We start from the raw sequence: 22,370 nt of genomic DNA, 5'->3' as shown, positions 1-22,370 counted from the left end.
GTTTCCTTAACTGTAAAATAAAGGGGCTGGGCCAGATGACCTTGAAGATCCTTTCCATTTCTAGACCTACAGTCTTTTGACCCCCAAAGCTAGAGCCAGGGCTAGCCTCAGACAGTAAATCCAGGTTCCCTGTTTGCTCACCTCCACAGAGGATGATGGCAGCGATGAAAAGGGCCAAGTCGCTGTCATCTAGCTCCAGGGCATTGAACTTGACAGCAAATTCAAACTTAGGCTCGATGATCTCACTGAAGGGCTTGCGAAGACTTCGGAGAAATTCACGGGTCACAAAGCCATTGCCATTGGCTACCAGAAGTCCATCCTTGTTCATAATGGAGGCCAGCATGGCAAAAATGGCCTCATGGACACCATACTTGAGCAGGGTCACCTGGTCATTCAGGAAGAGGCTGACAAAGCTGGGGATGCTCTTGGCAAACTCGGTGAGCTCACGCACCGTTTCCACCGTGGTGCACTGACAGCGGTAGAACACATGCACGCTCATCTCTTTGTACTGGGGGAGCCCATTCACCAGCTGCTTCCACACTAGGCCCTTCTCTGCCTGCCATAGCGTGTCCATGTCGTGGATCACAAAGGGCTACAAAACCCCAGCCCCCCCGCCCCAGACCTAGTTAGAAGTGGATGCCTTGGGAGTGTGTGAGGAAGGGATCCCTGGGGAACTCTACACCGCCCCCCCCCTTGACTGCCTGCCTCCCCCAAACCCTTGTTCACATCTAGAAAAAGGAAGAGAAATGAAGCCTTCTTCCAAAAGGGGCAGGCAGGATGCAGAGTATCCCTTCTCTGCTGCCCCTATCCCTAAGAGGAGAGGGTGAGACTCTCCCCAACCCAGCTTGTTCTGAGGTCCCATGCCGTGGTGCTATACTCACAGGTGTGCTGCTTGCCTTGCCGGTCAAGATCCCCCGGGCCTTTTTTTTGGTCATGTTGAAGTTTTTCAGGTAGGCATTGTAGATGTGCTTGGAGAAAGCCTTCAAGTCAGCTCCTTGTGAGTTTTGCCCGCTCACCTCACTCGAAGTCAATCCCTCTACCAGCTTCCTCTTTTCTGCCTCTGGCATCCGGCCAAATCGAATTGCTGGCACATGGGAACAAGATGTGAGACTATGCCTAAAGTGCCTTCTGGGTGGGTGCCCACATACTCCTGGGAGTCTCTTGCTGCTCAGCCAGTCAATCAGTCATCCAAGCACCATTTACTAAATACCCACTATGCTCATAGCCCTGGGCTATGTAAGCTTAGTTTTGGAGACCTCTGAAACCCCACTACAGGGCTTAAATAGGGAACTTCTCTGACCTACAGCTGGCTAGCCCTGACTATGCATGTCCGGGGCAGGTTGTGAAGAGAAAGTCTGCTGTAACTCAGAGTCCTGGATTAGGCAGCCAGAAAACCTCTGCCACTTGCCATACCCATGTGGCTCTGGGCAGGTCACTAACCCTCTCTTAACATTACTTTCCCCATCTATAAAATGGGAATAGGACTATTAATGAGGTTCAGGTATTAGAAAGCATGTGAAGACACTTATTATTGTCAGGGAGGAGTTTTAACTACCTTTTCCTGCAATCAGGGCAAAACAGGTTTAAGAGCTGGTTTCTCTTGACGGGGGCCAGGGGAGGCTAGAGAGGGAATCCATTTATTTTAAAGTTTCTCAAGAAAATCCTCATGGATCAATCAGTCTTTCTTGATGTGGGTCTTGGTGTTGGACCAGTAAAACATGAGCTCCTTCAGGGCAGGGACTGCTTCATCATTGTCTTTGTGTCCACCCCGAGCATATGGCACAGTGTTCTGCACATAGCAGACATTAAGTATTTGCTGGTTAGACCTGAATTGGAAGACCAAGGAACAGACCCGTGTCCTGAATGGAGGGCCCTCAGGTATAGGCAAGGAAGAGACACTGTCACTTCAGTGAACATCAATAACTAAGCTCCTACTATGTACAGGGTACTGTTCCCCAAAGAATGGATAAGTTCAAGGGATCAACTGTTGTTATTTTCTAACCTGGCAACCCATATGACCCACATGTACTGTCAAATTCTACCATAAATACTTGAAAAGTTTGCTGTTCCCCAGAAATGCTTCCTCTGGCTTGGAGGCTATAAGCACTGTTCTCTATTGCCATACCTAGGGTATCCTACCCTGAAGAGCTCACTGTCAGGAGAGGTGTCTAAGAGATGGCTGGTGGCCTCTTATGGGGGATAAGTAGGATAGGGGACTCCATTTCTGGTACTGTTATTCTAGATGACTTGGATCGGGCTGAGCACTGGCACTCACCACAATGATAACTGTTCCCCAGGACTGAACAGTGGGGCAGCCCCACTGCTGCTGCATTCTTCCTTCGGGCCCTCACTCCACATGCCCTTACCACATAACCTTTCAGGACAGTCCCCATTTCCCAGGGGTGGCCCTGGCTACCTGGCACTATCCCCAAGTTCTCACCATTGTGGGACATGCCTAGGGATAGACATTTCTGAAAGCGACAGTGCTGACACTTGTTGCGATTCTTCTTCTGAACTTTGCAGCTCCGGTCACATTTCTCATACTCAAGTTTCATGCGGATGGTCCTTCGGAAAAAGCCCTGGAGGGCCGGGAGAGAGAGAGGGAGAGGGAGAGACACACATTAAGGGCACAATTTCCTTCATCTGTTGGAGAAACAGGAGGAAGAATGCTGAAGAAAAGCTTGTGGAAAGAATTATCACACCTAGCTCTGGCTCTCCTTCCACCACCAGACTACAGATCACATGCACAAGAACTCTGGATTGCTAGCTGGCCAGTCCCTAGGCTCATCCCTACACTCCCCATCTCTCCCATTCCTTTTGCTAAAAGCGTCTGGTCCCTGCTCAGATATCCCCAGGGCACTGCCTGGATTTCTCCTTTGCTCTCATCATATTCTACACAGAGTTATATGCATCACACACATCCCAAATCCCACCAAGATATCATAAGATCATAACTTCGAAGACATACAACCCAACTCTTTTTATCTTTACGCTCCTGGGATCTACCACGATGTCTGATATGTAGTAGCAGAGACTTAATGTCTGCTGAATTGAAATGAATGGATTCATTGAGAACGTTATGCCTACCTGTCAAACCATGCTAAAGTCAGTAGTCTGAACAGAAATGTAAAATTTCTACAAATGTTGAAGTAGGGAAGAGAACTGGTTAGGGTTTTTGTTTGTTTGCTTCTTACTGGGCCTTTGCCTAGATTTCTGCAGTCATTTCAGGCAAGGCCCCCAGGGGTCGCAACAAGCCCAAAAAGAGGCCAAAGGGAACAGCTAGCCCAGTACCGCAGATGGCCAGCAGGTGGGGGTACGGGAGCAGAATCACCCTCGCTCAACTCCTTCCCCTTTGGTGGGCTCAGCAGGGCCTTGCCCAGAGACAGCTTCAATCTGGAATCTCTGACAGAACAGCACAGGGTGGCCAGGGTGGGCCTGGGATTGAGGGAAAAGCAGGCAAAAATGGGCAGCAGATGGAGGCCGCTGGGGCCACTTCTGTTCCATTTTAAGGGTTTGAAACCCCAGCCATACCTTGCAGCCTTCACACGCGTGAACGCCATAGTGGAACCCCGACGCCTTGTCCCCACAGACCCGGCACTCCATGTTAAGACTCGCGGAAGAAGCATCACAGCCCATCTGGAGTTGATCCGACAAGGAGGGTGAGGAGCTCTGAGAAAGGTCTAGAGGGGCAGGACACAAAACACACCGTTTCATACTCTGCCAGCAGGGCTTCGATGCCCTGGACACAGCTAGTGGGTAAAGGAAGGGGAGTACCTGTCCACTGTTTGTTTCATCTGGAGGGAAAGGGGTTTCTTTGGAGGCCGATGGCTTTGTTTGGGAAGGATTGGGGAGAGCTTTCAGACAAGAGCAGCTGCATCTGACCAAGTGGCTCTTCCTTGTTTGGGATGTGTTGCTTGCTTTTGTGGAAGTCTGAGTCTGATGTGGAAGGTCAGTCACATGGGCTACAGGGGTGGGGGGTGGGGGGAGCTGCCTGCCCCTGGGCTGAATGTTTCAGGGCACATGACTTCTGTCTGCCTCTTAAATTAAACCTGTAACCTCGAGAGGTCCAATAGTCTTCTTAGTGTCCCTCTTCTTGTCTCCTGCCATACTTGAGTTGGACCCTGTGGCTTATTATTGTAGCACCACACCAAAGCAGTGTTGGGAAAAGCCTTAGGGAGCACCTGGCTCAACTACTTTATTCTATTTTATCAGACAGACAGGTATGTAGTGTGTCCACTAAAGAGTGTGACATAACCCACCAATAGGTGAAAGACATGTCTCACAGAGAACACGGGGTGGGGGATGGGATAGGGGAAGGGAGAGAGAAAATATGAGAGAGAATAAGAGAGAATGCTCCTCCTGAGCTACAGGATCCAGAGTGTAAGGTTGTCAAGAGGGAACTGAGGCCCTGAGAGAAGAGTGGCCAGCTGACTAGAACTTGAATCATCTGAACGCTTCTGTCTCCAGCACACATTCACCTGTGTGAATTCACCTTCCACCAGACAGCCCTTTCTGGGAAACCTTCTCAGACCAGACTTGTCCAGCTGTGACTGTGATCCATTTGGTTCCAAAATGCTTTGCCCATGCCTATGAAGCTAAATCTCCCCCAATTCTCCCATGAAATTAGATCTTGGATCCACTGTGCTCCTTTCTCCTCTAGTGTTGCTGAAAGTAGAAAGGGAGGTGATGCTGAGAGTCCAAGTTAGGAGGAAGGCAACCTTCTGAGGGACATGCCATGTTTCAGTTCCAGCTGCCCATCTGTTGGCAATAAGGACTGATAAGATAAAAGGGGGGCTTTTCACAGCATCATCAAAGAAGCCTGCAGTAATTTAAACTGGACCCTTGTCTAGTCTAGTCAGATGGTGATATATCTTGCCAAAAGATGGATGTTGTGAGAGTCCAGAGAAGCCTACCTATAGTGATTTGTATAGTGTTTGACAAAGGGTACTATTGCTAAGGGAGAAAGTATGTTTTTATTTCACTTGGTGAGGGTTTTTACTTGAGGTATATTTTGGTTTTATCTGAGAATCAGAGGGAGAGAAGGGTCTAGTGCATTTTCCAAAGAAAGGTATTTCCATTCTCCCCTCAGTCACTGACCTAGTTTTACTGTTTATATTGCACTGATAATGGGATCCCATTCTAATACTCCAAGAGATCTACAATCTCATCCATGAAATATCATCCCTTCAATAATAGATTCCAGTCCAACCATAAATCTGCTGGAGCCGCTTCTCTCATGCTTTTGATATCACATAGATACCATACCATTGGAGAACTTGGGCTGACAATGAATTGTTGAATCAGTGGCATCTAATAAAGATAAAAATGACTAGAATCTTTATTCCTCCTTTTGTGTATGTGTCTATATTGGGGAGGAAGGGCACAAGGCACAGAAGGATCAGGCTCTGAGTGTCCTTCTCAGATTGTGACACTATTGGTATGGCTAGTCTTAGTCCAGGTTGACTTCTACTCAAATGGTGGCCAATTCTCAAGATTCTTCACAACCAAATGATTTTTTAGCAATGTAGTCTTGAAAAATGGTCTTCTCAGGGCAGCTAGGTAGCCAAGCTTGGAAATGGGAGGTCCTGGATTCAAATCTGACCTCAGAACACTTCCTAGCTATTTAACCCTGGATAAATCACTTAACCTCCATTGCACAGTCCTTACTGCTCTTTTGTCTTGGAACCAATACTTAGTATAGATTCTAAAGCAGAAGTAAGAGTTGGAAAAAAATAAAAATAAAAATGATCTCTAATTTTATTATACCAAGCTCCACATCAGGATTCTCTAGCCCTCTAGATTTGGTCTATCTGACATCCTTTTTACTTCATTCATCACCAGCATGGAGGCAGCATAATACAGTGGAAAAAATAATGAGTTTGAACCAGAGTACATCACCACTCACTTCATCTGTATGGCCTTGGATTACTTAGCTTCTCTGGCCTTCAAGTTTCTCAAATGCAAAATAAGGAGATCAGACCAGATAACCTCTAAGATCCCTTTCAGCTCTAAATGTACAATCTTTACTGCTTAGCAGTACCAGTGCCTTGCACACAGCAAATGCTAGGTAAAGACTGATTGACTGATCCTATGACTTTTCTTCAATTTGCCTTCTCCTCCTCTCGTCCATTTATTTCAAATTTAATCAACGAAAGCAATTCAATCTTTTCTTCCTTCTACTACACAAGCCCACCTCTAAAACTGCTGCAGCCTGATGTTGTAGTTAGGGCACTGGGCTGGGGAAGAGAAGCCTGGGGTTCTACTCCTACCTCTGCTGCCATCTAGCTCTGTGACCCTAGGCATCTCCCTTTCTAAGACTTCTATTAGATGGAATATATAAAGCACTCTATAGATGTCAGCTAACTTCCTCTTCCATAAAATGAGGGATTTGGACAGATGAAGTGATCTTTGAAGGTCCCTCACAGTTCTAATATTCTATAGCTAAGTTTTAATAATAATAAAAATAGCAGCAACAACAATAATAGAAGTGATACAGTTTGTATTATGTGCCAGGCATTGTGCTAAACACTTTACAAACATTATCTCCTTTGATCCTTTATCTTCCAGATAAAGAAACCATGGCAGAAGTTAAATGACTTGCCCAGGGTCCCACAGCTAGTGAATGTCTGATACTAAATTTGAACTCAGTTCTTCCTGATTCCAAGCAAAGTGATCTATCCACTGGACCACTCAAGTCTGAGCTTGTCTTGTCTGTTTCCTAGTTCCAAAACTCCTATCTCTACCAGGAAGCCTTCTCTAACTAAAAGAGCAGAATTTACTTTGGCCTGAAATGTCCTCAGTTCTTTGCATTTATTTAAGCATGACCCTTCTGAGTTAACTATAAATATTTAAATGAGTCACCAAGATAGGGACTATCGTAAAATCAGGCTGATCTTAGATGGCAAAGGGCAATACATGGCTACTTTCCATGCCTTTTTAACTGATGTATTTGTTTAATATACTCCTAATTCTCTCTCTCCCTATTGGATGGGAGGGGTTGTGTTGTTGCCCTAGCTGAGGAGTATGGACAGGAAGTTTCAATGTTTACCTCACTTTGTATAAACGCACATCCAAAGGGACTTTTAATAAAGACTTTTGAGATTGAGCTCTTGCTCAGGGAACAATTCTATCAGTATGTATAGCTCAATTACAGAAAAGTATCTTTTCATTACCTGGGGACTTTACATCACATAGACATATAGGGCAGTGCTAAGAAGATGCTCCACTTTGGCTCGGGAATCAAAGGGTAGGGAAGAATTGCATAGCTCAGTGGATGGGGAACCAGGCCTTGAAATGGGAGGTCCTGGGTTCAAATTTGGCCTCATATACTTCCTAGCTAGGTGACCTTGGGCAAGTCACATAAGTCCCATTTTCTAGCCCTTCCTTCTCTTCTGCTTTGGAACCAATATTTAGTATCAGTCCTAAGACAGAAAGAATGTAAGAATTAAAAAAAAAAGAACTGTAGAGAGATACCTGTGCCTCTTTAAATTCTGGTTTAGGCTGTTGAAAATATTTATCCACAAAGAATTTTCCAGCTGGAAGGGCCTTCCTTGTTTTGGGGAGGAAACAGACGCCCATAAATATAAATCCTTACCAATTAATTCTGAAGGTTTTTAGACTTGGGTACCTGGGGCTGGGTCCCAGCTTTATCCCTGCTAGTAGACAATATCTCCCCATGCTGGAGCTGCTCTGGAAAGCCCCTTTGGTTTCGTACAGTCAGCAGCTCCTGCTTCAACTGCTTCCTGGCATGGGAAAGCCATTTTGAGCCCTTCTGGCAAGGAAGGGAAGCTGTGTATGTAACTATCCAGGGCAGTTGGGGAAAATTTGTACTAGAAGCAGTGACACAAGAGAAAGGCCTGTGAGAATGGACTCTGAATCTCTATTCATGATATGGGAGGGTTAGGGTCTAGATGTTTTCATAATAAAGGGGGCAAGACAAGCTGTTAGAGGAGAAATTCAACAGTTCCTGCCACTAGCACAAATGAGAGCAACAGTCTATCCACCTTGTCTCAGGCTGCCTGTAAGTAACCTAAAAAATACACAGAGAAAGCCATCACCTCTGGAATGGTGTTCTGGGCTGGCCCTTATACCACAGCTGTAGCACAGAAGGAGGGAAAGCAGAGAGCCAGCTGAGACCTTTCAGTGGCAGAGGATCACAGCCCTAGGCTAGTTATCCAGGTGGCTTTCACCACATGTGTCCCTGGGAAAAGTCTTGTGCATTAAGCTATGCTATCAGATGCCCGGGGCACCAAGATCTGGGCAAAGATGACTATGTCACAAGGCAAATGACAGTTGCATTCTTAACATTCTTTGAGTTTTTCCTTATGCCTGAGAGGTCAAGGGACAGAAGAAAGAGGACTAACAGAAAGAACTGTGCTTAGGTACAGAATTGGTCAAACTATGTGGGATAACAGAGTTTTTTTAAGGATTCTCTTCTGCTCACTAAATACTTTCCTGGTTCTATTCTAGCCCAAAGAAAAGAAACTTTACACCTATCCCATTCCTATTTCACTATTAATCCATTAATAAAAAAAAATTATTAAGTTAGCTGTAGAAGTAAGGAAAAAAAAAGATCATGGCCCAGGGTGGCATGCAATATTCCCTGTCCCAGTGACCACCTGAAAAATGCCACCCCTGAAAATCCAGAGTCCTTCCTTAAGCTATGCTCACTGGCAGGGCTCTCATCCTCCAGCCTTGACTTAGCCTGGCTTTTTGGCTTTCTCCTCCCAGCCAGTGTTAGCTCCAGCACAAACATACTATTTTGGCTCACAAGTGGCAAGTTTGTCTTTTAAAGCCTGAGGGTGATGGGCAACTTTCCCAATTGGGTGCCAGTGTGAACAGGAAATAGCCTACTTTGAAGACCAGCTTATGGAAAGCTGAGCAAAAATGAAGATAAGCATGGCAAGCTCTAGGCAAAATTGCACAAATGGCTGAATTTGGTTGCCCCAGTTCATATTTTTTACTCTCTTCTCCTGAGGGGGCACTGCCTCTGTCCCACTCCAGAGGCACAATGTCTTCTTGCTTTCTAGCCTGCTCCTCTTTATCAACATGAGAAGGGACTTGATAGTAGCCAGTGAAGCCCACTAACTGCTGACTCCCACCATAATTTGTTTTGAAAAGACTTATCTAATTGTGAAATGAAGGTTTGCCGCTCCTCTATTAAAGGAATTATCCAGCAGGTTGGAGCAAGGGGCTTATCTTTCCTTGAAATCCTACTAGGCCTAAGGCTGGCCATACTTTAGTATTCTGGCCACTCCTGGGATGAGAAGTGCTAGACTGGAAGGACTTGTAATTGGATGACTGCCAAGCCAGATGCCATTGCTACTCACCTGGGGAGCAGGAGCAGCTACACTTGATGACTATCTATTTCTGGGGACATGCTGGATCTGAGGAGAAGTATGCCCTGGCATCAGATGGTGCACTGGCCTTAGGAGTCTGCTCTACCTGACTGGAGGGGTGATCTTAGCCTACCTTTACCAACATGTTCTCTTCTCATCCTTATGCTTTAAGACTCTCAAATGACAGGAATCTAGAACCCATCCTAAACTGTTCTTTGCTTTTGTGCCGTCACCAATGGCCAGGATGTCCGAGACTGGTTCCCAAGAGAATGGTGATCATATTGTCACCTTCCTTCCTCAAGCAATTCCTAGGTTACTAACTAGTAGTTCACAGTTTCTGCTTCAAAACCTTCAACACCTTGGGCATCCCGGGGAAAGAGGGCAAAAAAGCAATTGGATATGGTACCCAATTTTTCAGTTTTGGTGGCTCAAAAGGAGGCAACAGAAAGGAATGGTGAGAGAGGAGTAAATGAATGGGCAGAAAACAGGGAATCCTTTATCAGGAATGCTGGAAGGAAGGGGCTGTGGGAGAAGCAAGGGAACTTCACCCAAGAAATTTTCTTTTTTAATTTAATTAACTTTGTGTTTCTGTGTGTAGTAATAATGACTAAGCAATGCAGTGTATCAGGGAAAACAAGACTGTCACTATTATAGGACCTAAAGAAATAAAAAGGGAGAAAAAGTATTTGGTTTGATTAGGGGAAAATATCAATGAATTACAGCCACTGATTTGAATCTCTGGGCCCAGTTGTCACTGGACAGGCAATACCACAATTATCAATGGATCAGATTAGGATCTATAAATTTTACTTTTATTTGCTTATAAACAATAAACTCTAATGTACATGGCCATCATATTTCCTTACTGAAGTAACCCAGCTATCTACTTACTTTTAAAAAGAGAGCAGCCATTGGTGGTACACACAGGAAATTTTCTATAAAGTCCAATAGCTAGAAATCTTCTCTCTTAGGTCTTCCTGAGAGAGGAAGGCAGGACCAGGTTACCAGGCTCCTGGAAATGCCCAATTGTTCCAAAAAGTCGGGAAGTTGGTGACAGAACAAGGTAGCCAGATCCCTTGTGTCCCCACAGTGTCTTTCCAGCATCCCACCACAACACTCTTTCTTCCTTTAGTTCATCTGTTGCCTAGCTCATAGCCTTCTCCCACTCCTTCCCCTTACCTGTATAGCTGCTGGAAGGAACCGAATTCTCCGGCCCCCCATTTTGGTCTGGAGCTCCTTCTGCCACTGTCACTGCCACTTCCTTTTTCTCCTCCTTTTCCCTGATTTCAGGTACTTCCTCTTGTAGCTGCTCCATGGTTGATCACCCCTCAGTGCCACGCCTGCCGGCCCTGTCATAGTTCTGGCATCATCTGTATCTGTTCACAGATGGACCTCTACAGGGGGCTTCCTGTTAGCCTGGGGAGAGGGGAAAGGGAAACAAGGTAACCAAAAGCAGGGGAAGGAAATGACAGATGGGGAGGGGCCCATTCTTCTCAGGGAACTGTACCCCAACTATGGAATCCCCAAGAAACAGGGTAGATAGCTGAGGAAGAATACTGACAGACCTCAAAGCAGGAAGAGTGTCCTTTTGAACTCATCTCCATGGCTAGCATTCCCTCTACTCACATTCTTTGTCATCTCTGCCTGCTAATGTTAAATGGGGTTGGTGGGATTTAGAGTAGCTTCACTGGCTAGGAGAATGTCTCTGTCTCTGTTAGCTTAGGAAGCCAGCTACCCACTTCTGCTTCTTTTAGAAACACTTTATTGTCCTACAGCCTGGTAAAGTCAGGTCTCTACAGAATTCAATTTAACATAAGAGTGAAAGTCCCACAGAATCATTTACTTCCCAGGGATCAAGGGAAGGTATTTCAAAAGATGAACGCATGGCTTAGAGTCTCATGATCCCATATCCTGAGGAGAGTTTGTGGGATTCAAGGTCATGATAATTATTTCAGCATATTTAATTTTTTTTAAAGTTCAGAAGGAGATTTAATCTTTATAACCAGACTGTAAGGAAAGTAATATAAGCATTATTATTCCCATTTTACAGATGAGAAAAAAAAAAACAGGCTCAAAGAGAAATAAGTGTGATTCTCCAGATTTGAAACCAAGACTCTCTCAACTTCAATATTTCTCTACTAAGCCCTTTTTCCAACCAGATACCCAACAAGACAGGAAAAGTTTTTCAAGGAGGAACCTATCCTGTAGCCAAACTGAGAAACTACAAAGTACCATTGACAGACATTGCTCTGATATGAGAGAGAGAAAAAAGAAAGTACACAGGTAGTTAGAAAGCAGCTTGAAGGCACAATCTTCACATGAGAAAGAATAGAGAATATTGTTAGGTACAAATTGATAGCAGAAAAATTGAGGTCTGGACTTCAGGTTATTGGTCATTTTTGTTGAATTTAGACCTAAAAAACAAGAGTTTGTTAGTTTTTACTATACTAATTGTAGTGAGCAAAAGATTAAATGACTGAGAAAATAAAGTTTAATCTTCTGAGCATAATATTTACTAAGCAATGCATGCCAATTGCCTAACAAATTAGGACCAGGCCCCTTCCTCAGCTTAGGACTAGACCTCAAATACAGAGGGAAATGGACTTCTAAGCACTTAATCAAATAAGACTGATTAATTAAAAGTAAAAAAAATACACCATTAGATAATTTGATTTCTAGTTGTTGGAAAGATTTGGAACCTTCCAATTTGGGGGAGAGAGAGGGAACAGGTAGGATTCCTTGAATTCAAGAGAAGTGTTCCATTCCTCTCCAAGTATAGGAAACAATGAAAGGAATATGGAAACAATAACTTACTGATCAATTTGGGGCCAGTTTTCAGATAAGATATATGGGTTGCTCGAGATGTACAACTATGAGAAAATTCTTTGCATTAATCTTAGGATCTGTATCTGGTCAACATTAACATAGGTCCTTGGCTAAGGGGCTCTAAATAGTAAGTACAAGGGGTCCATTCCCAGCCATAATGGACTAGGTTTTCTCCTACTGCCCACAAATGAATAAACTTTTCTCACAGGCTGAAATTTGAAGTAGGCTATAATTAAACAGAAAAGGAACTGAACTAGCTCCAGAACTGAGTCACAAGATGGAGTCAGTGTGATTCACTTGATTCCCAAAACTCACCACAATGCTGTCCCCTTAATTCCCTCACAAAACGCAATTAAAAAAAATTTTTTTTTAATATAAAGGGCTTTAGGGCTTACTCACAACAACCCCCATGAGGTCAATAGTATAAATACGATGACCTTTTCCCCCCCACAGAACTAAGTGGAAAAAAAAAAGGTAACTTGGGGGAAGATAGATGGCTCAGTGGAAAGAGAACCAGATCTGGAGGTGGGAGATCATTCTGGGTTCAAATGTGGCCTCAGACACTTCCTAGCTCTGTGACCCTAGGCAAATCACTTAACCCTAACTGCCTTGGAACTGATACTTAGTATTGATTCTAAGACAAAAAGTAAGGGTTAAAAAAAAAAAGGCTTGCTTAAGGTCGTATAACTAAATATAAGAACTAGAATTTGAACTCAAGATCTTCCTGAGTCTACGGTCAATTTCCTTTCCTCTACCACATGAAAAGGAAGTTATAGAAATATGAGACAAGGGGGCAGCTGGGTGGCTCAGTGTGTTGAGAGCCAGGCCTAGAGATGGGAGGTCCTAGGATCAAATCTGGCTTCAGACACTTCCCAGCTGTGTGACCCTGGGCAAGTCACTTGACCCTCATTGCCTAGCCCTTACCACTCTTCTTCCTTGGAACCAATACACAGTATTGACTCCAAGACAAAAGGTAAGGGTTTTATTAAAAAAAAAAAAGGAGAGATACAAAAGCATTAGGCCATTAGAAAGCTGCACTTCACAGTGGAGTTGGTTCACTGGGTAACATCATAGTCTAAATGAATTATCTTTCAAGACCATTCACATCCTTTTGTTCTGATATCAAGATGATTATATAGCTTTCTAATTACTCACTTAATTTCCCAACTACTTGGTACTGGAGAAGGAGACACCCTGAATATCAGTCCTGAATATATTGGTTCCTGCGAAGTTATACTCCCCACTTTCAACCACCACTACTTCAGTAAATTATTAAACTGGCTTTATGATTTATAAAAAGTGATTTGGGAGTTTGGTTGGTGTGAATCATTTTCCTAAGGTAGTCAGTATCAGCCCAGTAAGCTAATTAGCTAGCATTTCTGAATCTGCAAAGCTGATACATCTTCAGGATAGTGATAACCCTGAAGTTCAGCTATTCCCATTCTAAAAAAGTCAGCCAATATTACCCATCTATATTATGAGGGCAAGAGGTATAAGCAAGTCTAGGCCAATGATGTCAAACATAATCTGTTGGCCACACATTGATTTAGAAAACCACAAATTAACATTTTATTTATTTTATTCAACATTTCCCAATTAAATTTCAATCTGGTTTGGGCCCTGCTCTTGAGTTTTGCCCAGCCCATGAGTTTGAAGCTTCTCAAAATGACTTTATTGGAATACTGAGCATATCAGGCAAGAACATCATTTTGGGCAAGGCATAAAAGGGCTTAAAATTCATGCTTAGTTAGCAGTTTTAATCTGGTCTGGGAAGAATGGTGTGACCTTTGAGCAAGAAGATCCTTGTTGTCTCCAGTGGGATGGACTGCAAGTGGGAGAAGCCCCAGAGAAGCTGGCTTTAGATTACTTCAGTGTTGTGTTGGTAGACATCTAGGTGGAAATGCCTGGTACACAGATGGGGCAGGCTTGAAGAGAAGGTGAGGACACTGGGCTGGACATAAAAACTAGACATCCATTTTGTTAACCATACAATAGGTGAAATGAGCTCCAGGAGGGCACAAGTGATGCAGGGGGATAAAATCAAGAATCCCACCCAGGACTTGGTCTCATGAGATAGCCATAATTAAAAGACCCTTTAGGAGCTTCCATTTTAAGGAATCATAAAGTGTCTTGTAACATCAGCTTTCTATGTAATTTACTGCAATGGCTTGATCTGTGCTCAGTTTTATTTTTTTTCCAAGATATTAAATTCTATCCTCTACCCCAATTACATGTAAAAACAGTTTCCAATATTTTTCAAAGAACACTGAATCTCAAATTCTCTCCCTCCTTCACTCTACACCATCCCCTGCCCCAGATGGTAAGCATTCTCTTAGATTTTACATGTGCAATCATGTAAAACATTTTCCCATATTAATCCTTTTGTGGAAGGAAACTCAAATAGAACAAAAATTAAGAAAGTGAAAAAAGTTTGCATTTTTTTTTTATCGTGAGTCCTTTGGGATAGTTTTAGATCATTGTAATTCTGAGAATAGCTGTTATCAACAGTTGTTCTTTGTAAAGTATTCCTGTTACTGTATACAGTGTTTTCCTGGTTCTGCTTATTTCACTCTGCTTCAGTTTGTGTAAGTTTTTCTAGGTTTTTCTAAGATCCTCCTGCTCATCATTTCTTTCAATCATATACTATAACTTATTCAGCCATTTCATTCTTCAGTTGATAACTATCTGTTCACTTTCCAGTTCTTTGCTCTACTAAAAAGAGTTGCTTTAAATATTTGTGTACAAATAGGTCCTTCCCTTTTTTGTTTTTTATCTCTTTGGTATACAAACCTAGTAATGGTATTGCTGTGTCAAAGGGGCATATTGCTGTTTTATAACCCTTTGGGCAAAGTGCTACAAAGTGCACAGTTCTAACACTAACATTTTCTTACTTCGGGTATGAAATTTGTATGAAAGAAGATAATATCCAAATTGCTTTCCTGAATGACTGAATCAGTTCACAACTCCTCCCAAAATGCATTCATGTCCCACCTTTCCCATATCTCCTCTAAGTGTTGTCTTTTCCCCTTTTTGTCATAATAGCTTCTCTGATTGTGGGGTGGTGCCTAAGATTGTCTGACTTTGCATTTCTCTAACTAAAAGTGATTTAGAGCATTTTTTCCTGCTTATAGAGACATGCTCAGTTTTATGGTGGGAAACCAATGCTGCTCAGGCTCTTAGAGTAGTTCTGGGGCTCTTAGTTAAGAGTTTCAATTTAGTGCCAGGACCACAAAAGCCTATTTTCCTCTCTAGATGTGGGTGTTTGCTTCAGTCATGCTTCCTCGAAACCTCTAGCACAACTGAGGGAAGGCACTCACAGTCTAGGGGGCAAACCCCAACAGACCTCAGGTTGCATAATACTGATATTTACTGTTGTGTTGCAACCAATGTCTGGGTTTCACTAAAAGCCATTCATTTTTATATTTTCTTTATCTGTTCTACTAAACACCAATCCACGACCAATGACAATGGAATTGAGGCAAAATGAAGTGTGTAATCTCACCAGCATCAAAAACTTGCTAAGCCTGGGAGAGAAATGAAACTCTGGACAGAGTCGCTCAAACTACTCAGGAACCAGAGCCAAAGCCTGTGTTTTTCAAATGTATCCCAGCCCCCCCCCCCCAGCTGAACCCCTCCCTCTACTTCCTTTCCTCAACACACTTACCAAAAATAACAGGCCCTTGCACAAGATTCAGCATAGCATGACTGAAAAAGCCTTGGTGGCAGCTGTCTCCCAGGAGGGCTCGGTGCACCTCCATCTCATTCTGGTTCAAATTTCTACGCCCTCTCCCAGCCCCACAGCATCACTTGGTAGTCTGGTATCTCCTGATCATGTAAGCCACACCCCCAGTAGTGGTTCCCTCCCTCAGTCAGCACAGGCCTGGGAGGACAGGCTGAGGGCTACCAGGCTGCCTGTCAGAACAGAGAGTGAATTCTCCAAGGAAGGAATTTCCTGCAAAACAAACTCCCAGGCTGCCTTATTCCCAAAATACAATGAGGAATGAGAAGAAGCACTGCTCTGGCCCAAGTTTCTGCCTAGCCTTTGCTAATGCTATTCTTTATGCCTAGAATCCCTTTCTCCTACACCCCCTTCCCGTTGCCCCCAGTTGAATTCTTAAACACCTTCCCTGACTCCCCTAGTCAGCAACAACCTTGCTCCTCTTGGACCTCACACAGCATTATTTATATAATATTCTGCATTATTTTTATTAGATGTATAGCTTGTTACATCCCTCTATTAAACTCTAAGCTCCCTGAGGGAAGGGTTTTGATCTTATCTAAATTATCTTATATTTTATTAAAGCCTTACCCAGTGCTCCATTCACAATAACTATCTGTCGAATGAAACTGACCTAATCCTCTGAAATGCTGCTAAGACAGAAATGTCACAGGCACAGCTGCCCTCAAATACTCATTTATGCTAGCCAGAAAAGCTGAAAAGAATTTCTTCTTGGCTTCTACCACATGCCACCTGAGGTTCTACCAAATTTGTATAATTATCCTCCTTCTACTGCCCCCATCTCCAGTTAGGCAGTAAGCTCCCTGAGGGCAAGAAGTATTGTTTTTCATCTTTGTATCCCTAGTGTTTAGTACAGTGTATTGCTTAATCTTGCCTTGGAGGCTTATTACCTGTGTGACCTTAGGAAAGTCACGACCTTTCTGGATCTCCGTTTGCACATCTGTAAAATAATGGAGTTGGGCTGGATGACCAACCAGGTCTCTTGGCATCAAGGATTTAAATTGCCAAAGTCTAACCTGAAGGGCACCGGCACTAGGGAAGGAAGTAAACACAGGTGTGCAAGCACACAGCCAAACAAGATTCTTCCTGACAAGGAGGAGCTGAATAACCACCAGCTGGGCCAGCCACCTACCTCCATTCGGGGTCAGTCCGGCTCACCTCAGGCACTTCTGTAACCTCTGAGCATCTGGCACACCCAATACTGTGAAGCAAGAAGCACGGCTTCCTGCTACCACGGGCAGACTGCAGACAGGAGGAGAGTACACTCTGAGCTGGCTAAGGGGAGCGAGGCCAGGGATGAATGAATGCAAGGAGACAGCAACACGGTGTGTCAGCATAACAGGTCCTGCCAAAACGTGTCCTTGGGTTTCCGGGGAGGGGACTCTAGCCCTGGGCACTAGGTTGGGGCTGGCTAGGGGAGTGGTAGGCCCTGGGCTTTCCAGTACTAGAAGTCTGAGGAGGGTTGGAACTCTTGGGAGAATGGAATTAGCTTCAGGTTCTCATGGAGATGGCTATCTGTACCAAGGGCTGAGCAATTATTAGGCATAAATTATTAGACAAAGTCCTCTGGGATGGGGAGGAACACACAAAGGAATGCTGCATGGAGAAAGTAGGAAAGATGAATTGAGCCTTCAAGGATAAGCAGCATGCTTATTCAGAGAGAAGTTTGGAGGGCATTTGAGGCAGGAGGGACAACAGCTGGAATGACACTGAGGTAGACAAATATATCAGTCAAAACACCTGTCTCTGGGGGCAGCTAGGTGAAGAGAGAATAGTGAATAGAGAAGGAGTCCTGAATTCAAATCCAACCCTAGCTTTGTGACCCTGGACACGTCACTTTAACCCTAACTGCTTCTAACCCTTACCACTCTTCTGCCTTGGAACTGATACTTAGCATCAATTATAAGACAGAGGGTGAAGGTTTTAAAAAAAAAGAAACCACCTTTTTGGCTAGTATGGAGATTTGGGATAGGAGAATGGTGGAAGGTAAACTGGCATGAAGAAGAAAATGACCCTGGCTCCAATTTTGAGTCATAGGTCAGGAGCAAAGATAGCTCATGTCTAGAATCAATTAAATTCATATTTATTAAGCACCAACTACTTGCAAGATTCTAGGTTAGGTAGGCACTTGGGTGTACAAAGATGAAATAAGACACAGTTCAAGGAGTTTATAATTAAAAGTGAAAGGAAGAGGCAGTTAGGTAGTATAGCAGATAGAGGCCCAAGCCTGAAGTCAGGAGGACCTGGGTTCAAATCCAGATCCAGACAAGTCCTAGCTATGTGACCCTGGCAAATCACTTAATCCCATTTGCTTAGCCCTTGCCCTTCTGTTTTAGAGTTGTTACCAAGAAAGGGTGAAAAAAAGGCTAGGTGGATGGGGGAGATAATGCATTGAAATAATTACTACAAGGCACAATGTAAACCAAGGAGAGGTTCATTTCTGGGAGAAATGTGAGGAAGAAGATATCACTTGTAATTGAGGACTGGAGAGAAAAAAAAATCTTCATGGAAAAGGAAGGATTTTAACACATGGTGAGAAATCCATTCTGGGCATGGGTGTGAGGAATTAAGGGGATTAGGACAGCAAGTGGTTAAATGTGGGAATTGAGTGACTCCATCTTGTGACTCAACTCTGAAGCTAGCTCAGTTCTCTTTCTATTCAATTATGGGCCTAGTCCAAATTCTGTCTTATGAGAAAACTTTATTCAACTGTGGGATAGGAAGAAAACCTTATTGCACTGTTTGAACTCAGCCCTTCATGGTGGGTACCCTCTGTACCTACTATTTAGAGCCCTTTAATCAAGGGTTTTGCTGACCAGAAATGCAGTCAGATCCTAGGCCTGATGCAAAGAGTTTTCTCATAATCAAGCAACCCCTATGTCCAATAATTGACTGATCAGTATGGAGCCAGTTTTCTGTCTTTAATTGCATTCTAAAAGGGAAACTGAGGCTCATAGCGATGAAGTAATGACTATGGTCACATGGTGAGGGCTGTGACTGAATCCAAATCTCTCTTGGCTGCTTCTATTTCATGCTACTGCTTCAGGAATGCTGCTAACAGAGTGGGGTCTAAACCCAGGTGCTCAAGGAGATGTCCCACCCCCTGACACTGGCTTGGTCACTGTCACTTTCTTCCCTAACCCAATTTCAATGGAGGCCATGCCGTTTTGGTGAAAAGATGAAGGTGCCTAATACTCTTCAAGCAGATGGCACTGGCCTGATATTCCCACAGTCTCTTTGTTCCTTCCCTTCCCCCTTCTTTCAATCATTAAACCAAGGTGCTCAACCAGCAGCCTCCATCTAAGAAATGTGCCCTAGTTTTTCCAAGCCAAAGATTCTTGAGTGCTCTCTACTCCCTATGTGCCAGACCAGGTCGATATCCTGCTGCTGTATGGGAAGCACAAGGGGCCTGTGACCTTTCAATATTCAGGATGAGGCCACACCAATGTGGTTATATAACTGTAGGGAATATCCTGGAAGCTTATGCTGTGTAATACCGAAAACAAATCTAGAGGGGATACAGAGGCTTAGAGCTGGGAGAGTCCTTAATGATCACCTAACCCATTTTACAGATAAGAAACCTGAGGCCCTGGGAGGAAAAGTGACTTGTGCAAAATGATAAACACTTATGCACTGTTTTAGAATCAAAAAAGGCTTAGCATAAATTTTCACTAAAGTCTCACAGCAATCCTGAAAGGCAGGTATTACAGATACTAAAACAGAGGCTCTGAGAAAGGACTTGCTCATGGTCACAAAGGTAGTAAGTAGCACAACTCAGGTCTCCCCGACTCCACATCTGGTGCCATTTCCACCATATCACACTGCCTTTTCTCTTGCCACTTGGTTACTTGATTTCTGGCCTAAAGACAAAATGCAGAAAGCCTGTGAAGAAAAGGTAAATCTGGAAAGGTGACTTCTTTGTAGAGAAGGGTAATGAATTTAAAAAATAGAGAGCCAAGCCTTGAGGATCTCCCACAACCCAAAAGAGGCTGGCTCCCACCTTGCTCTGAAACAGCTAGAGCAGCATGTCCTTTCTCCATCTTAACAGTATCAAATCCTTGTGGGCAAAAGTACAATGTTCATACATTGTCACAGTTAATCCTACATTTCTGGGCCCCCAACAGATAAGTAAGTGTAAGCCATCATAGTGCAGGAGCCACCATTTTCTGGAGGTAGAAGATAAGACACGAAATCAATACCCAGCTCAGGATGGTATCTTCTGGAGGAAGGTGGACAAGACATAGAGGAGGCTTACATGCTGAAGGACAGACTGAGAGTAATGTCACTTCTAAGAGGATAATGACGCTCTGGCAGCCATGCAATGAATTCTGGGATCTGAAAAAAAGGCAGAGAGGATAGAGTGAGAGGAGACAGGCAACCAGTTTCAGAGAAGGAAGGCAGGATAACACAAAGTTTCTTCCTAGAGGGAATTAGAGGGAGTTTCTCCTTGGGGATGGGAGATTACATCATAATGTGGGCTTCTCCCTTCCAAATATTTCTACCTATCCCTGGGAAAACTTTTCTGGGTTTCTTCTTGCCTTCTACTTCAAAGGAAGGAAGAGAACAGGAGAGAAAAAAACCACAACACTTTTTCATGGGGGTATTTTCAGTTATATATTTTAGATAGGAGTTCCCTTAAGACAGCCATCTATCTAGTAAGCTTGTTTTTATGAGAGAATCTCCCACTATACTTAGCATTGGTAACACCCTGACTTGACTTCTAGGTCTCATTACTAAAAAGGGATAAAGAAAACTATTTGTGGATATTGGGGTGAGAGAGGCCCAGTCACAGAAATGTATCAAAGAGCTGGGGAATCAGAAATATGAGCAAAGGATAAAGAAACAGGAATTTCTGTTTAGAAAGCAGAAGATCAAGGAGTAATTTTTCTTTTTTTACACAAAGAGATGTAGAAGTTCACATTAATTAAAAGAACAGTATAAGTCAGTGGATGGGTAGTCAAGCTAAATCTGGAATTTCTTTTTCTCAAATATTTGAAAATAGAATAAAGTATTACCTTTCAGGGTGATTTATTAAAAATAATCAGAAGCAACTAATTTCAAACCCAATCCTGGATTTCCCCCCCACTACAATATACATGACACATGGACACCTAGTCTTTACTTGAAGACCTTCAACAAGGGGAAGTTGTTTTATCTGGAGGCAACCTATTTCACTTTAGAATAGCTCCCCATCAGTAGGAACCCCCTCCCCCCATCAAACTTCAATTGACTCTTTTCCAACTTTCACTCATTGCTTTTCCACATGATGGTTCCTGATATTTGGGGACAGCTGTCACTCCCTTCATCTATCTCTTCTCTTTTCCAAGCTAAATCCCTCCAGTTCTCTCATCAGATCTTATATGACAGTGATGGCGAATCGATGACACACAGAGTGCTCTCTGTGGGCTCTTGGCTACCCTCCCTCCCCATCCCCAGATTTCATTACTAGAAAGGCAGAGTCTTGAGCAGGGCTGCTCCCTTCCTCCTCTCTACCATGCCTAATGCCTTTTTTCACCTGCTGCACCCTTCTGCTCAGCAGCCCAGTGAGAGCACTTTCTTCCTCCTCTGTGTGAGGTAAGGGGAGGCAGGGCATACCCAGCATGTGGGCACAGCTGGGGCGGGGGGCATCCATCTCTAAAAGGTCTGCCATCACTGCTATGATACTGATTCTTAGTCTTTCACCAGTCTCACTACTGTATGGTCTCCCATTTTCCTGCTCCCCAATGCCCTTTCTAAATACTGTTGCCCAGAACTGAGTAGGTCTATTGGCTCCTTATTCTTGCAAGCTCTGCCACCTTTAATGAAGCTTGAGATCATGTTGGTATTCTGGGTTTCCCTATCACAATGCTGATTTATACCGAACTTGCAGTTTACTAAACCCCAGATGTTTGCTTTTCCCCCAAATTTTGGTCCAAACCTGCCTCTTCCATCTTATACTAGGAAAGCTGTTTGTTTCTCTGACTCAAGTTAAAAGGTTGAGAAATAAAAAGTATGAGGAAAGGATAAAGAGATTGGAGAATTTTAGCTCTTCTTTATCCTTACTAAATTTCATTTTATAAGCTTCATCCCAATGTTCTGGCCTGTCAAGATCTTTTGGGATTCCATTTCTGTCATCTAGTATGTTAACTATCTTTTCCTACTTTGTGTCAATAGCAAATTTGGAAAGGCTGGAGTCTATGACTTTACCCAAATATTGATAAAAATGCTAAAGAGTATAAAAGCTGAGCACAGATTCCTGGGTCACTCCATTGGAGATCTCCTAAAATGAAACTGAACCACTAAACCACTTCTGAGTACAGTTATTTTTTTTAGTTCTAAATCCCAGAAAAGCTCTAGTTATCTCTGACCCATTTACTCCTTTGGTTTGCCCTGGGCAGTCAGTGGGTTGGGGGGGGACAGATAATAAGCAGGGTCAGTAGGTCCCAGTCAGAAGTAATGGATTAAAATAAAACTGAATTTTAAAATAA

The 22,370-nt window shown here is 43.5% G+C and overlaps 1 protein-coding gene across 14 annotated transcripts in view; it reads right to left on the bottom strand.

The window, feature by feature from the left end:
• PPARD (peroxisome proliferator activated receptor delta) overlaps window positions 1-22,370 on the bottom strand; it is an 84,802-nt gene that overhangs the window by 3,496 nt on the left and 58,936 nt on the right. For 2 of the 14 annotated variants that reach the window (XM_056818080.1, XM_056818082.1), the window contains 6 exons: window positions 20,159-20,238; window positions 10,518-10,754; window positions 3,532-3,680; window positions 2,441-2,579; window positions 882-1,084; window positions 142-592 (listed from right to left, as the gene is read on the bottom strand). In XM_056818080.1, the coding sequence (XP_056674058.1) occupies window positions 142-592; window positions 882-1,084; window positions 2,441-2,579; window positions 3,532-3,680; window positions 10,518-10,653 (1,078 nt within the window). In that variant the 5' untranslated portion in view covers window positions 10,654-10,754; window positions 20,159-20,238. Of the gene's footprint in view, window positions 1-141; window positions 593-881; window positions 1,085-2,440; window positions 2,580-3,531; window positions 3,681-10,517; window positions 10,755-15,828; window positions 16,134-17,035; window positions 17,058-20,102; window positions 20,239-22,370 lie in introns of those variants that run through there. The other 12 variants (XM_056818087.1, XM_056818089.1, XM_056818081.1 and 9 more) reach the window with 9 other exon arrangements.

The sequence above is a fragment of the Monodelphis domestica genome, chromosome 2 (assembly GCF_027887165.1).
Source record: "Monodelphis domestica isolate mMonDom1 chromosome 2, mMonDom1.pri, whole genome shotgun sequence".
NCBI lineage: Eukaryota > Metazoa > Chordata > Mammalia > Didelphimorphia > Didelphidae > Monodelphis > Monodelphis domestica.
The sequence above is the reverse complement of the archived record's forward strand: the minus strand, read 5'-3'. Positions and strand labels throughout refer to the sequence as shown.